The sequence below is a fragment of the Bos grunniens genome, chromosome 17 (assembly GCF_055505025.1).
Source record: "Bos grunniens cultivar Pamir isolate PY7600 chromosome 17, Bosgru_T2T1.0, whole genome shotgun sequence".
Classification (NCBI taxonomy): domain Eukaryota; kingdom Metazoa; phylum Chordata; class Mammalia; order Artiodactyla; family Bovidae; genus Bos; species Bos grunniens.
The window spans coordinates 68,942,559-68,958,907 of NC_141181.1; the positions used below are offsets into that span (position 1 = coordinate 68,942,559).

The 16,349-nt window shown below is 50.0% G+C and overlaps 1 protein-coding gene across 1 annotated transcript; it reads left to right on the top strand.

The window, feature by feature from the left end:
* Nucleotides 1–11: 11 nt before the first annotated feature.
* NEFH (neurofilament heavy chain) lies at nt 12–7,884 on the top strand. Its single transcript, XM_086346068.1, has 4 exons — nt 12–995; nt 2,835–3,034; nt 3,966–4,090; nt 5,224–7,884. Exons 1-4 carry the CDS (start codon nt 134–136, stop codon nt 7,280–7,282), a joined length of 3,246 nt encoding a protein of 1,081 aa, XP_086202194.1. The 5' UTR covers nt 12–133; the 3' UTR covers nt 7,283–7,884.
* The last annotated feature ends 8,465 nt before the right edge of the window (nt 7,885–16,349 follow it).

The window sequence follows — 16,349 nt, forward strand, 5'->3', positions numbered from 1 at the left end:
GAACTGCTGAGGGGCTGGACCCCGCCGGGCTGCTATAAAAGGGCCGGCCGGTGCGGAGGTGCCGCAGTGTCGCCCGCCTCCTCCTAGCCTCAGGGCTCCTTCTCCGCCGGTGGCCGCACCCGCTCCGGCCACGATGAGCTTCAGCGGCGCCGACGCGCTGCTGGGCGCCTTCGCGCCGCTTCACGGAGGCGGCAGCTTGCACTATGCACTGGCTCGCAAAGGCGGCGCGGGCGGAGCGCGCTCTGCAGCCGGCTCCTCCAGCGGATTCCACTCATGGGCGCGGACCTCCGTGAGCTCCGTGTCGGCCTCCCCGAGCCGCTTCCGAGGCGCCGGGACTACCTCCAGCACCGACTCGCTAGACACCCTGAGCAACGGACCGGAGGGCTGCGTGGTGGTGGCGCGCAGTGAGAAGGAGCAGCTGCAGGCGCTGAACGACCGCTTCGCGGGCTACATCGACAAGGTGCGGCAGCTCGAGGCGCATAACCGCAGCCTGGAGGGCGAGGCGGCGGCGCTGCGGCAGCAGCAGGCGGGCCGCGCAGCCATGGGCGAGCTGTACGAGCGCGAGGTGCGCGAGATGCGCGGCGCAGTGGTGCGCTTGGGCGCGGCTCGCGGCCAGCTGCGCCTGGAGCAGGAGCACCTGCTGGAGGACATCGCGCACGTGCGCCAGCGCCTGGACGACGAGGCCCGGCAGCGCGAGGAGGCCGAGGCAGCGACGCGCGCACTGGCCCGCTTTGCGCAGGAGGCCGAGGCGGCGCGCGTCGAGCTGCAGAAGAAGGCACAAGCCCTGCAGGAAGAGTGCGGCTACCTGCGGCGTCACCACCAGGAGGAGGTGGGCGAGCTGCTCGGCCAGATCCAGAGCAGCAGCGCCGCGCAGACGCAGGCCGAGGCGCGCGATGCCCTCAAGTGCGACGTGACGTCGGCCCTGCGCGAGATCCGCGCGCAGCTTGAAGGCCACACGGTGCAGAGCACGCTTCAGTCCGAGGAGTGGTTCCGAGGTTTGCAGGCGCGGGGGGCAGGGAGGAGGGGCGCCCCCTGGTGGTCGGACATCGAGAGGCAGGGTGGTGTGACCTAGGGGGTCGGTGGAGTCGGCCTAGAGGGCTGGTTGGATGGTGCGGTTGCTCAGGTTCCCCCAGCAAAGGGCACGCCCCTTAGCTAAAAAACAGTTTTACTCTGGGTCTTTTGTGCGGCACTCCCCGCCTCTTCCTCCCCACTCTAGGTTCTCCTTTGGCCTTCTCCAGGGTCCTTGTATCTGTCCTTCAATTCTCAGTCCTCTCTGCTCCTTCTCCCAAGTCAGGGTAACCCCTCGACTGTGAGTCAGCCCCACTTCCAACAGGTTCCCTCTTCCGCTCCAAAGCGGCGCCGGCTTCTAGTCGTTGGGGCCGGGGAGGTCCCTCATTGCCCCTCAAAGTAACATCCCTTCCCCGTCCAATGCTGCCCATCCCCCTCTCCTGCACACTGCAGGGGACCCCATTCTCCTGACACCTATCAGGCCCCTCCCCGCCACAGTCAGAGAGGGTGAGTCATTCTCACATTCTCTCTCCCCAGGAAGGCCATCATTACAACCAATTGGTGTGTGAGGCTGAAGGGGCCAGGGGGCCCTTGAATGTCCTCTCTCCCCTTCCTGAAAGCTGGGAGCCTCCCAAATCTATCTCCCTCCCCCACCTCCACGCCACCCTGAGTCAGCTAGGGTGCAGCTGCTGCAGCTCTGAAGCTGTGTCCAACACCCTCAGGGTGACTTTGACCCACACTCTGCCCTCTCTGGTTTTCATTCCTTTTGGGATTAGAAGGGGAATGGACCAACTGGGCTTCTTACCCTGGGGCGTTCCACGCTCCTTAAAACTTCTGCATTGTTCTTGGGAGAGGGCACAGAGGCTTCAGTGATTTTCAGAGAAGCCTGTGATACACAGTGGGTAAGAATCCTCACCCATTTGGATGGTCTCTAAGTCTCTGGAAGCACTAGGAGGGAAAACCAGAAAAGCTGGGGTTTGGGTGCATGGCTTTTCTGGTTCCTGCCTCTCCTCTGCGGTTGCAGAACCACCCCTCCCCCATCTCTGCAGCAGCAAGGCTCCTCCCAGAGCAAGCTGCCCTCTTGGACTTTGCTCTTCACCCTGGCAGACCATCCCAGGACTTCTGGATCACTCTTCCTCCTCAGCTCCTAAGACTCAGGTCCTGGGTATCATTATCTCAGGATTCAGGATGCTCACAGTCAGGAGGTTCACACTAGATCTCCAGACCCACTCTGGCCCCTGAAGCCTTCTGGGAACCTGCAGCCTGTTGCTCACAGGAGCCAGGGTGTGGCTGTCATGGGCACAGGGGCTCCTGTGCTAGAGAACGCGCAGCCAGGGGGAGGAAGGGACAGAAGAGCTGGCACACGGGCCTCAGACTCCACAGGGATTTGGGCTCTGCTATGGCTCCATGGCTCCCAGAGCCCTAATGCCTCTAAAGGTCATAGGCTCATTGATTTGTTCAACCCCAAGCTTGAGGTTAAGCTCCATGGGCCAGGTTTCATAACCCCCCGCACTGCCAGCCTTTGTTGGGGAGGTGAACCAGAAGGGCCAGAAGAAATAGGGGCTTCTTTGCTGTGCAGGACCTGAGGCCTGCGTTTGGGGAGTCAGGGTGTGATCTTTGGAGCCAGATACACACTAGATTTGAACCCCAGTCCTGCTGCTCAAACTGGCCTGCTGGCCTTGGGCAGTGTCATCTGCCTGTCACACAGGAGAGGATGAGTGAAGCATCCACAATAGCCCCTGGCACTCAGGAGGTCCTTAACCCACTTGTGGCCCCTTCCAAATCCAGTTGTGTCTAACCCTGTGCCCTGCCTCTCTCCCCCACAGTGAGGCTGGACCGACTGTCCGAGGCAGCCAAGGTGAACACAGACGCCATGCGCTCAGCACAGGAGGAGATATCTGAGTACCGGCGCCAGCTGCAGGCCAGGACCACAGAGCTGGAGACGCTCAAAAGCACCAAGGACTCACTGGAGAGGCAGCGCTCTGAGCTGGAGGACCGTCACCAGGCTGACATCGCATCCTACCAGGTGGGCAGGGGTGGGGCAGAAAGCCAGACCACCTAACCTTGCTGGGTGACCCTGGACAAGTCACTGTCCCTCTTTGAGTGGAGAGCATAGGCCTTAGAGTCAGACATACCAGGGGTACCTGTATGTCTTTCTAGCTGTGTGACCCTAAGAAAGTTATCTGCCTCTCTCTGTGACTGAATTCTCTCAATGCAATTAAAAAAAAAAAAAGCCTCCTTTGCAGAGCTATGAAGATTAAAGAGAGAGATGAACTTCTTATGAGATGAGTGAGAGACAGCAGAGTCTTGGTCCTGGTGGGTGTTCAGTAAACAGTAACCAGTGTCTGAGTGAGGACAGCCTGGGAAGGCCTCAGCAGATACCTCCCACTAAAGACAATGACTGAAAGAAAGTGTCTAAAAATTCTTTTAGAGAACTTATTATACAAGCAGTATGTGGTTGTTGTAGAAAAAGAGGCTGCTTTTTGATCAGCCACGGTGGTTGCCTTTAAGCAGTGGCTCGGGGGCTTGGGTCGGGGAGAAGCCTCAGCTCGTCCTTAGCGTGCTTCTGTGCATGGTCTCAGCCATCAACGGCAGTTGCCTCCCGAGCCTTTACTGTGCAGGTGCTTTGGAGCACTGGGCAGACAACAGGGAGCCAAAGCAGACAAGTTCCCACTGAGCCCTTTCTAAGCTTAAGATCTGTAAAAATTCACCCATCATCCCAATGACCTGTGGTAGCCGTGGTCGGTGTCTGGCGTGTTCCATTCCAGAACACTCCCCAGGCTGAGGTTATACACACAGTGGGATGTTTGTTCCGGGTCCATGAATGAGGTCCTGAAGCTTTCACAAGGTGGGGCTGGCCTGGGCCTCTTTGGGTGTGCAGAGCCCACTCCAGCCTCGCTGGTGCCGAGGTCTCCATGGTGACTGACAGCAACGCATGTGTGACTTCTCCTCCCCAGGAGGCCATCCAGCAGCTGGATGCAGAGCTGAGGAACACCAAGTGGGAGATGGCAGCCCAGCTCCGAGAGTACCAGGATCTACTCAATGTCAAGATGGCTCTGGACATTGAGATCGCTGCTTACAGGTGAGGGGGCCGGGGGGCCTTTGGGTGGTGGGAGCCCTTGTGTTCTTAGAAGGAGAAGCCTTGGATTTTAAGATCTGCAGTGAGATAGCCTGCTGTCTTAGAGACCAAAAAAAAAAATTTTTTTTCTTACTATTGTGAAATGTATACAGCATAAAATTTACCGTTTAGCCATTTTAAAGCCTACGGTTCAGTGGCATTAAAACTATTTACATTGCTGTCCAGTCATCACTATCATCTACCTCCAGAACACTTTTCGTCTTCCCACACTGAAATTCGGTGCTCATTAAACAAGAACTCCCTGATCCCTTCCCCTCCCTCCCCCGAGTCCTGGCCACCATTGTTCTGTCTTCTGAGAAGCAAATATCTTGAGCGTGACTTAGAGGGTCTGACAGTGATTTAGAGGGTTAAAGCTCCCCACCCTCTTCTCAGATTCAGCCAGCCAGAGGCCTGTCTTGGGAGAGAAAGGAGGAACTTGAGTTGTCAAGGACCTTTACAAATCTACCTCTTAAAGAGATTCTTTTCATTCATTATTTCATTGAAACCACCCTCTGAGGTAGAAACTCTTAATGACCCTGTTTTTACCAATGAGGAGACTGAGGCTTGAAGAGTTTGAATGGCTTTGCTAATAAGGTCACACTTCTAGTGGGTAGGAAAGTGTAGGAACTCTGTTCCTACTCTATTCCTAAAATTCAAAGGATGAGAATATAACAACAGAGCCTTGAAATTCAAATGGGAACATTCTAATACCTTTAAAGCCCAGGTTTATAAATGTGGAACTTCTTGCTCATACTCCCCCCTTTCTCTTAAACAACATTTTGAGGGACAATACATGTAAATTTTGTTAATATAGGCGTTCTCTCTTGAGGGCCATTTTTCAGAGGAAAAAAAGTTTAATAAGTGGTAGCCTTAGTTGAATTAAAACAAGAGCAATGCCATTGGGGTACAGATTCTGGTAGTCCTTGGGATGATCTGCTAGTGACCTCCTCCAGTCTAAGTGCCCACCATTCACATCCCTTCTTCCACCAAACTATGTATCACTACACACAGGGGGTCTTCGGAGTAACCCAGGAAGCCCCCTACCTCAGTGATCGACTTTGAGTTAATAGTAACATGTTTCATTATCCATTCTGCAGAAAACTCCTGGAGGGTGAAGAATGTCGAATTGGCTTTGGCCCGAGTCCTTTCCTCCTTCCAGAAGGACTCCCCAAGATCCCCTCCGTGTCCACTCACATCAAAGTCAAAAGTGAAGAGAAGATCAAGATGGTAGAAAAGTCAGAGAAGGAAACTGTGATTGTGGAGGAACAGACAGAGGAGGTCCAAGTGACTGAAGAAGTGACTGAAGAAGAAGAGAAAGAGGCCAAAGAGGAGGAAGGAGAAGCAGTAAAGTCTCCCCCAGCAGAAGAGGCTGCATCCCCAGAGAAGGAGGAGGCCAAGTCACCAGCCGAGGCCAAGTCCCCAGAGAAGGCCAAGTCCCCTGTGAAGGAGGAGGCCAAGTCCCCACAGAAGGAAGAGGCCAAGTCACCAGCTGAGGTGAAGTCCCCTGAGAAGGCCAAGTCCCCCGTGGAGGCCAAGTCCCCAGAGAAGGCCAAGTCCCCTGTGAAGGAAGAAGCCAAATCCCCAGAGAAGGCCAAGTCCCCAGTGGAGGCCAAGTCTCCAGAAAAGGCCAAGTCCCCCATGAAGGAAGAGGCCAAGTCCCCAGAGAAGGTCAAATCCCCAGTGGAGGCCAAATCCCCAGAGAAGGAGGAGGCCAAGTCCCCAGAGAAGGCCAAGTCCCCAGAGAAAGCCAAGTCCCCTGTGAAGGAAGAGGCCAAGTCCCCAGAGAAGGCCAAGTCCCCAGTGGAAGCCAAGTCCCCTGTGAAGGAGGAGGCCAAGTCCCCAGAGAAGGCCAAGTCTCCAGTGGAGGCCAAGTCGCCAGAGAAGGCCAAGTCTCCTGTGAAGGAGGAGGCCAAGTCCCCAGAGAAGGCCAAGTCTCCTGTGAAAGAGGAGGCCAAGTCCCCAGAGAAGGCCAAGTCTCCTGTGAAGGAGGAGGCCAAGTCCCCAGAGAAGGCCAAGTCTCCTGTGAAAGAGGAGGCCAAGTCGCCAGAGAAGGCCAAGTCTCCTGTGAAAGAGGAGGCCAAGTCCCCAGAGAAGGCCAAGTCTCCTGTGAAAGAGGAGGCCAAGTCCCCAGAGAAGGCCAAGTCTCCTGTGAAAGAGGAGGCCAAGTCCCCAGAGAAGACCAAGTCTCCTGTGAAAGAGGAGGCCAAGTCCCCAGAGAAGGCCAAGTCCCCAGTAGAGGCCAAGTCCCCAGAGAAGGCCAAGTCTCCTGCGAAGGAGGAGGCCAAGTCCCCAGAGAAGGCCAAGTCTCCTGCGAAGGAGGAGGCCAAGTCCCCAGAGAAGGCCAAGTCCCCAGAGAAGCCCAAAAGCCCTGTGAAGGAGGAGGCCAAGTCCCCAGAGAAGCCCAAAAGCCCTGTGAAGGAGGAGGCCAAGTCCCCAGAGAAGCCCAAAAGCCCTGTCAAGGAGGAGGCCAAATCCCCAGAGAAGGCCAAGTCTCCTGTGAAGGATGAGGCCAAGGCTCCTGGGAAGGAGGTCCCAAAGAAGGAGGAGGCCAAGTCCCCTGTGAAGGAGGAAGAAAAACCCCAGGAGGTGAGAGCCAAAGAGCCCCCAAAGAAGGCAGAGGAAGAGAAAGCTCCAGCCATACCCAAAGCTGAGGAGAAGAAGGACAGCAAGAAAGATGAGGTGCCCAAGAAGGAGGCTCCAAAGCCCGAGGAGAAGAAGGAGCCTGCTGTGGAAAAGCCCAAAGAACCCAAAGCTGAAGCCAAGAAGGAAGAGGCTGAAGATAAGAAAAAAGCAACCACCCCAGAGAAGGAGGCTCCTGCCAAGGGGAAGGAAGAGGCCAAGCCTAAAGAGAAGACTGAGGTGGCCAAGAAGGAACCAGATGATGCCAAGCCCAAAGAACCCAGCAAAGCAGCAGAAAAGCCAAAGAAGGAAGAGACGCCGGCAGCACCGGAGAAAAAAGACGCCAAGGAGGGGAAGGCCGCAGAAGCCAAGAAGCCTGAGGAGAAACCCAAAACAGAGGCCCAAGCCAAGGAACCTGGCAAGGAGGCCTCCACACCTGGGAAAGCCAAGGCTGAGAAATCCTCCAGCACAGACCAGAAAGACAGCAGACCTGCAGAGAAGGCCGCAGAAGATAAGGCCACCAAGGGAGAGAAGTAAGGTAGGGAGAAGGGATCATTCAGAGCAGCCAAAGAAACTCAGGGGGGTCTGGGAGCTCAAGGATCAGTATAACAAATTTTCACTTTTTTCTCTCTTTTCTTTAAGAAGAAACTCTGCTTAGACAACAGGCCCTCCTTCACCAAACAGGAATTTCTATTAGCAATATGTTAGCAAGAGAGGGTCCTCCCAACTCCCAGCCCCATGGCCCAAACCCTCCCTAGGCGATGGGCAATTATGTTATGATAGCTTATGTAGCCGAATGTGATATATGCCGAATGCCACACGTAAACACTTGACTATACAGACTGCCCCCTCCTCTCCAAATAAGTGCATTTATTTCCTGTATGTGCAACTGACAGATGACCGCAATAATGAATGAGCAGTTAGAAACACATTATGCTTGAGATGTCTTAACCTATTCCTGAATGCCTTCTATTTTCCAAAGGGGTGGTCGAGTCCTTGCCTAAAGCTCTCTGTCCCAGAAGAGCTGCAGCAGGTGGGGCTGGGCGCTGACCACTGTACCACGCCAGGGCGCACTTTTCCACTGGAATCCACTTTCAATTGCTTCTGTGCAATAAAACCAAGTGCTTATAAAATAGAAATGTGACTGTTGTCATTTCTTCCTTTCCCCTGGACGGGCTGGGGGATGGGCAAGGGAGGTCTTAATTTTACACTTGAGAGTGCGCGGGACTGGGAGGGAACAGGAAATCTTGTGCGGGACTGGTTATGAGGCTGCCCTCAGGCTATTTCCTGGGCACAAACCCAGGCACTGTGCTCAGTGCTTTGAAATCTTATAAACAGGTGGCCTGGTGTGTGGTTTCTCCACAAGGTCCATGTACCACCTATATAAGCATCTGGGCACCTTATAAACATGCAGACTCCTTCATTCCACCAACCTCTGAATTAGAATCTGAGGGGTTGGCCTGGGACACTGCAGGCGTCACCGACTCCCACTTGGTTCTAACGCACACTGAAGTCTGGGGACAGGTGAGGTCCTGGGGACACGGAGCCATCTATTTAAGAGCTCTGCATATGTCCTTGTTTTGTAAGGAGGGATGAGCTTTCTGAATGAGGGGCTGTATGTAGCTAATTCACCTGTACTGAAGACTACAGTCACCACTATTAGGAACAATTTGTTAACAGTTGCCTAATTGGACTCCAACATGCTTCTCTGGACATGCTTTTGAAACCTACAGTGCTCATGTGGATTTATGTGGGGTCTTTAGTGTAAAAGTTTGACCTCATGACTTAACTTCTAGTAACTAGAATATGGCAAAGTGATGGGATGTCATTTCTGAGAGTAGATTACAAACAGATTCTGGCTTCTGTTTTGCTTGTTCTCCATTGCTCTCTTACTTGGTCATTCTGCTGGAAGCCAGCTGCCATGTGGTAAGCTGCTCTGAGGATAAGGCTTCAAAAGGCCAGGAGTGGAAAGAGCCAACAGCCAGTGAAGAACAAGGGTCCTCAGAACAAGAAACCGAATCCTGCCAACAACCACGCTGTCGAACATGGACAAAGATCCTCCCCTGCTGAGCCCCAGACGACACCCTGATTGTAGCTTTCTGAGAGGCCTTAAGGAAGAAGTGCCCAGCTAAACCGCACCTGGATGATAGATTTCTGCTGTTTTAAGCCACTAAGTTTCGGAAAAATGTGTTACATAGATAATGTGGCTTTGACATCATAGGGAAACATGATACGTATTAGAGTTACAAGGGCTCTCATGAATCATTGCCTCAGCCAACGTCTACAGAAGACACGAAGGGACTTGTCCGGACTAGAATCCAGGTCATCAGTTTCGGTCACCACTTACTGGGCATCCCCAGGACTGGGCTCTGGATTACACATTTTATGTCCACTGCCTAATAACACAGCCCAATGGAGCAAGCGCTATTGAACTTGCATTTCTCAGTCGAGGAATCTGAGGCTTAGAGAAACAGATCTTGTCCAAAGTCCAGGAAGAGGTGGTGCATGGATTTAAATTTGCGCCTGTTTGACCGTAGAACCCAGGCTTGTCCTTACTCAGCGGTCCTGCCGCCATCCTCTGTCAGAACGGGTTACGTGGCCACCCCTAAACCAAGTGCTGGAGGTATTTAGATGATCTCCTTCTCATGGTAGCCCCAAGTGGCACAGGCAGGGCAGAAGGATCTGACCAGGATGCCCTCTCTCTTCTGCTGTTGGCCAGAGGCCTCTTTCCACTCCTGGCCTTTTGAAGGCTTATCCTCAGAGCAGCTTACCACATGGCAGCTGGCTTCCAGCAGAATGACCAGGTGAGAGAGCAAGGGAGAACAAGTGAAACAGAAGCCAGCATCTTTTTGTAATCTACTCTCAGAAATTACATGGACATGCTCCCAGTGCTGTAGGCAGGAGTCACCGGTCAGACACCAACCAGACTGACTTTAACCATCTGCCAAACAAAATCACCCTCCCTCTGGGAGGATAACAAACCTTAGGAAAAACCAATAGAGTCAATTTGCTATGGAATTGCTTGTCAGACGTTAGAGGCCTGGGGGACGCGGGTGGAATGTGGAAGGAGCCGACTGCTTTGGGAGGATGTGCCCTTCCTGCTGGCTAGCTGTTAGCTCTGCAGATACAGCTGTGTTGATGAAAAACATCCTTCATTTTCCCCCAGGGAGACTGTTTCAGAAAGGAGAGGTTAGCTTCTGTCTGTAACGATAAACTACATCTCACTGGCTTAACACAAAAGAAAGCATCTTATTCACTCATGCTATGCACCCCTGGGTGGGCTGGCAGGGGTCTCTGATCATGGTAGGTCGCTCACAGACCCAGCTAACAGGGCATCCATCTAGACGCAGGCTTCCAAGTTCACTGAGGCAGGGGTGAGTGGATGTGGCAAACCAGGCACGGGCTCACTCTTCAAGCATCTACCCACAAGTGATACAGGGCTCATCTGGCAACACTTCATAGGCTAAAAGCAATCCACGTGCTTTTATCCAACATCAGAGTGGGTGGGAAGAGTCCTACCAAGTGTGGAGGACAGTGGGAATTCTTTTAGGGGAAAACAAACTAGTTTAAGCAAAATACTTGCTACTGATATTTAATAATGATTCATATAACATTAGCTTACATAACCAAGCAGTTCAAGAAGGCTGACTTGTTTCACATACAGCTAGATCCAAGGGGGATTCTCAAGTGATGTCCCCAGGATGCTGTTACTCGTTCTCCATCTCTCAGCTGTCTTCCTCTATAGAGGCTTCATTCTCAGGCAGGACTTCTCCAAGTGATCTCTAGAAGCTTCAGGCTTACATCCCATCTGCTTAGTAAACTCTGGAGGTCAGGGTTGGGGGTGGGGAAAACTCATTTTCAACATTCCAGGAAAAGTCCAGGGTTTGTTCTTATTGGGTCCCTCAAACTGAAACTTAAGAGTTTGGGAGGTGTGTTCTGAAAGGAAATTAGAGGACTGTTACCAGAAGAAACCTGGGTGGGGAAGATCCTCTGGAGAAGGGAATGGCTACCCACTCCAGTCTTCTTGCCTGGGAAATCGCATGGACAGAGGAGCCTGGCGGGCTACAGTCCATGGGGTTGCAAAGAGTGGGACACAACTGAGTGACTGAACCTTCCACTTTTTCACTTCACCAGAAGGAAAAGGGGTGGATGTCGGGCAGCAACAACGATAAACGTCCACAGTGGCTTGAGTGCTTGTAGCAGGAGATCCAAACAAGCAGCAATACCCAGTTGTCCGTGGGTGTGCAAAGAATCCTGAACTTTCTGGAACTAACAGTTGGAAAGGAAATTGAAAAAACTTTCTGGGAAGGCAACCTAATAAGATGTATCAAAAACCTTAAAAGGTTAGATACTATAATGAAAGTATGCCGCTTTCAGGAAGGTACCCTAAATAAGCAGGTACAGAAATACTAAAAATACAAAATATATTCACTTTATGTTTTAGAAAAATGAAAAAATAATTTGAATATACAATAACAGGAGATTGGCTAAATAAATTACATCTATGTTAGTAAATGTGTGGCAGAGAAAAAGAAAATAACTTTTTAATTTATAATTTGTATCGGGCTTCCCTGATGGCTCAGTGGAAAAGAATCTGCTTGCCAATGCAGGAGACAGGGTTTTGATCCCTGGTCCAGGAAAGATCTCACAAGCTGAGAAGTAACTAAGCCCACACACCACAACTACTGAGGCTGCGCTCTAGAATCCGGGAGCCACCACCCTGAAGCCTGTGCGCCCTAGAGCCTGTGCTCCTCAACAAGAGAAATCATCTCAAAAAGCCTGAACTAGAGAGTAGTCCCTGCTCCGTGCAACTGGAGATAAGCCTGAGCAGCAGTGAAGACCCATATAAATAAAAAAAAAACTGTAAAAAGTAATTTATGTCAATGAGACCTAACAGGTTATCTACAGAACACTCCATGCAACAGCAGAATACACATTTCTTCTCCAGTACACATGGAACATTCTCCAGGACAGACCATGTATCTTAGGCCATAAACAAGCCTCGATACATTTAAAAGGGTTGAAAATGGACAAAGTATGTTTCCAATCACAATGGAGAAAAATTAGCAATTAATAAGAGAAAGAAATTTGGGAAAGTCACAAATATGTGAAAGTTAAATAAAACACTCCTAAAAAGCCAAAAGATCAAAAAAGAAATTGGCAGGGAAATTAGAAAAAGCTCTGAGATGAATGAAAATGAAGATAAAACATATGAAAACATGCTGGACAGAGCTAAAGCAATGCTTAGAGTGAAACTTAATAGTTGTAAATGCCTCCATTTAAAGAGAAGAAAGATGTCAAGTCAATAATCTAATTTTCTACCTTAAGACAATGGAAAAAGATCGAACTAAACTGAAAGTGGGATTTGAGTAGAAATGAATGAAACAGAGAATTGAAAAATAAGAAAAAAAAATCAATGAAGCCAAAAATTTGTTCTCTGAAAGATCAACCATATTGACAAACCTGTAGCTAGACTAATGAAGAAAAAAAGAGAAAAGACTCAAATTATTAAAGGCAGTATTGAAAGACAGAACATTAACACTGACTTCACAACAAGGATTATTAGGGAATGCTGTGAGCAACTGTATGTCTACTCATTAGATAATTTAGAGTAAATGAACAAATTCCTAAAAAAGACATAAATTACTGAAAACTGACTCAAGAGGAAACAGAAAATCTGAATAGACATGCCTTACAAGTAGAGTAAGGCATTAAATAACTAATTACAAATTACCACTTTGAAAGGGAGAGGGAAGTGGCAACCCACTCCAGTATTCTTGCCTGGAGAATTCCGTGGACAGAGGAGCCTGGTGGGCTGCCGTCCATGGGGTCACACAGAGTCGGACACACCTGAAGCGACTTAGTATGCATGCATGCATTGGAGAAGGAAACGGCAACCCACTCTAGTATTCTTGCCTGGAGAATCCCAGGGACGGAGGAGCCTGGTGGGCTGCCGTCTATGGGGTTGCACAGAGTTGGACACGACTGACGTGACTTAGCAGCAGCAGTATTTTGAAAACTACCCACAAGGAAAGGTTAAGGCTGATGGCTTCACTGATGAATTTACCAAACATTTAGAGAAGAATTAACACCAATCCTTCTCACCCTTTCAAAAAATAAAAGAGGAAGAAACACTTTCTAACTCATCTTTGGAGGTCTGTGATACCCTAATGCCAAAGTCAAAGAACCACAGCAAAATCACAAACTAATATCCCTTGCAAAATGTAGATATAAAAATCCTCAGCAAATGCCAAAAAGGCAAATCCAATCACATATTTAAAAAATTATATACAATGGTCAAGTGAGACGGTTCTATATAAGAAAATCAATTAATATACCCCCTTAACAAAATGAAGGAAATGGAAAAAAAAAACAAAACCAAGATGCACATAGCATATCTGTGGCAGAAATGGACCCACTGGTCAGTCTGACACCAAGCTACGCCTCTCGACCACCACAGTGCTCTTGGCGTACAGTCTGACGCCAAGCTACGCTTCTTGACCACCACAGTGCTCTTGGCGCACTTGTGTCGTTGAAATGAACAAATGGCCCAGCGAGAGTGCTGGCTTGAAGCTATGCTAGCCTGAAGCTATTCTTGTGGAAAGGGAAGCCTTGGAGGCAGGTAAACCTTGCTGGGCTCGCACCTTGGGTGGGCAGTTAAAGAACCCTGTGAGCAACGGACAAGTCATTTAACCCTCTGAGCCTGTTTCCTAACATTTGTAAACATGTAGGGAATGTGAACCCTTGGCCATGTGTTGTAATTAAACAGGACAGTGAATGTAAAATCATAATTAGCACAGGGCCTGACACAAAGTAGATGCCTGACACCTCTTTGATCTCAACAGAGAGGCTGCTAATACCATGGAAAGGCCAGAGCTGGGGCTACGCAGACAGGGAGGAAAGTTCCTTTGGAAGCCTAGGCAGCTCTGCTTCATTCTATGGATAAGGTTTTTAGCTTTGTGATCAGCAGGAATGCTCTTAAAACAGAAGGGGTCTTTGGAGTATTTGCTGAGAAAATAATTGGCAGGGAACAAGCTTGGAAAAAGGGACGAGAGAGACTAGGAGATACTGAGAAAGCAAGAACATGGGTAGCAGCTTTAAAAAGGCAAGGACCCTGGGCTGAGACCAAGGTGTAGGAGGATGACAGAAAGGGGCTGCTGTATGGGATGTGGTTCAGAGAAGCTCAAGGCCAAGAAGGAAGCTCTGAGGTCCTCCCAAGCCAGGCCCCTTCCCCCTAATCTGCCCACTGGAGATACAAATGGCTTGGTTCAGTAGCTCAAAGGGGCTGGATTGTCTTGGGCTTCTCGCTAGTTTTAGAACCCTAGTTCTTAAGGCCAAAGGATTCTTTTGTTCAGTTTGCTCCCTTGCAGAGGGGAAAACCTCTTCTAGAGGGTGACTGGCTCTGACATCTTCTGCCCAGGAAGCACAGCCTCCTCCCAGCCCTCACAGGCTGTCTCTACAACCTTGTCCCAGCTCTCAAGAGCCGAGCTTGTGTGCTGAGTCAGTCTGGCCGCCTTCCAGTCGAGAACAGATTAGAGGCTGCAATGCAGGGGCCATCAAAGGAACTATTTTTAGGCCCCATTTCAATCTTATTCAGCACAGGCGGTGAGATGCAAGGCCTGAAGGTGGCCAGACCGAGGGGGATGCCGGCAGAAATCGTCTCAGGCAAGTAGGTCAGGGAAAAGACAAAGAAATCTCAGTACAGGAGAGAAAGAAGTGCCCGGAGGTTCAGGCAAGAGACACAAGAGGGTGCTTCTTACAGGGAATCATTACTGTATCACTGGAGGAGTCACGAGAAAAAATTCGGAAAGTGCAGTGACTTCCAAAAAGAGACTAGGACAAAGTGTACCTGGGGAGCTCGTTAAAAATACACTTCCCTGGCCCATCCGAGGTCGACCGAGTCCAAATATGAGAGTGGGGCGTGGGAACGTGTTTCTAATCGCTCCCAGGGTGGGTGATTCTCACACACAATACAGTTTGAGGACCGTGGGCTGGAGAGCATCTACCTCTGGAATTTAAAGGAATGATCCAGGCCGAGGGGAGGGAGAAGCCCCGGAGGAGCCTTCTCTTCTCACTGGGCTCAGGCTTCTGTCAGTAAAGAGCAGGGCCCTGGGGAGGCCAAGAACCTCCTAGGTTCTGCCTCAGAAAATCCTTGTCACAGGGATACTCAGAAATCAGCTGAGAAGATAGGAGCAAACAGCTCTTATACCAGAGGTCCACAGTATCCAAGGGTAACTGGTAAAATCCCATTTAGAGGGGCCCTTCCTGGCGGTCCAGTGGTTAAGACTTCACCTTCCAATGCAGGGGGTGCGGGTTCAAACCCCTGGTTTGGGAGCGAAGATCCCATTTGCCTTGTGGCCAAAAAGCCAGAACATAAAATAGAAGTTAAGATTGTAATAAAATCAACAAAGACTTTAAAAATGGTCCATAATGGGAAAAAAAAAATCTAAAAAAATTCCATTTATAGTGGAAACCAAACTTCACCAAACCAAACTTCAAAGTGTGTTATGGGAAGGAAAAAATCCATGTGATTGGGAATATCATGGTAAATAAGATTTAAGTACATCAATTTTTTTTGTTGTTAGATTTATGTATGTTGAAAACTGCTAAAAGAATAGATCTCCAAAGTTCTTAGCCCCACACCAATCTCCTCCCTGCCTCATCTATGTAAGGTGATGGATGTGTTAACCTTATTGCAATAATCATTTCTCAATGTATCATGTATCATGATCCCTCTGTACAACTTAAACTTACACAGTTATATGTCAATTATATCTCAATAAAGCTGGAAAAATAAAACTTTATTTCATTTTCTAATTAGTGAAGTTTATACCTGCAACTCTGTAATAATGCTTCAATATTTTTTACATCTTTGTATCTTATTTCTTAAAATAAACCAGGAGTTTTGATTTTTTGGTGGGGGGATGGGGCATAATTTTTCTGACAAAACTGTTTAAGAGCACTGTAGGCTATCCTCTGTTTCTGTCTGACTTTTACAGAATTATAAAGGAGATAGTTTTTAAAACATTTTAGAGGGCGTTATCTATTTCCTCAGGACTTCTCCTAATCCTCTGAGCATCAAACCAGTATTTCCTGAGGTTCCTGCGTGCCGTCACCCTGAAGCCTCTCCTCTGGAGTCCCCGGCTCTCACGGTGCCAGAGCATCACTGGACAGCAGCCCTGCCCGAGACCCTCCGGCATCACTCTCATCGACTCCACGGCACCTGCAAGATCCACGGTTGTTCTCTGGGACATATTTGTCTGTTTTCGTTGTGCTGTCAGATGTTTGCAACATCCACCAGCCAGGGGAATTTGGCTGCTGGAGACACCGACAGGGTCAAAGAGTGAGGGGACGGGGGAAGAAGAGCTTTTGGTTTTTCTACTAGGCTGACTTTGGCTTCCCCTGCCACCCGCTAACAGCGGGGACTTGGATGACAAACGTGAAGACAGTGAGGGTCTGCTGCAGAGCTGGAACGGTTCTCTCTGTTCTCGGCCAGCCAGGAAAGCTATCCCCATGTGCGCTTTCACGCCGTGCCTCGCTCCCACCTGCCCTCTCGGACTGCAAAGCCACCCCCTCTCCCCAAGGAGCCGCAGACAAAGGCCAC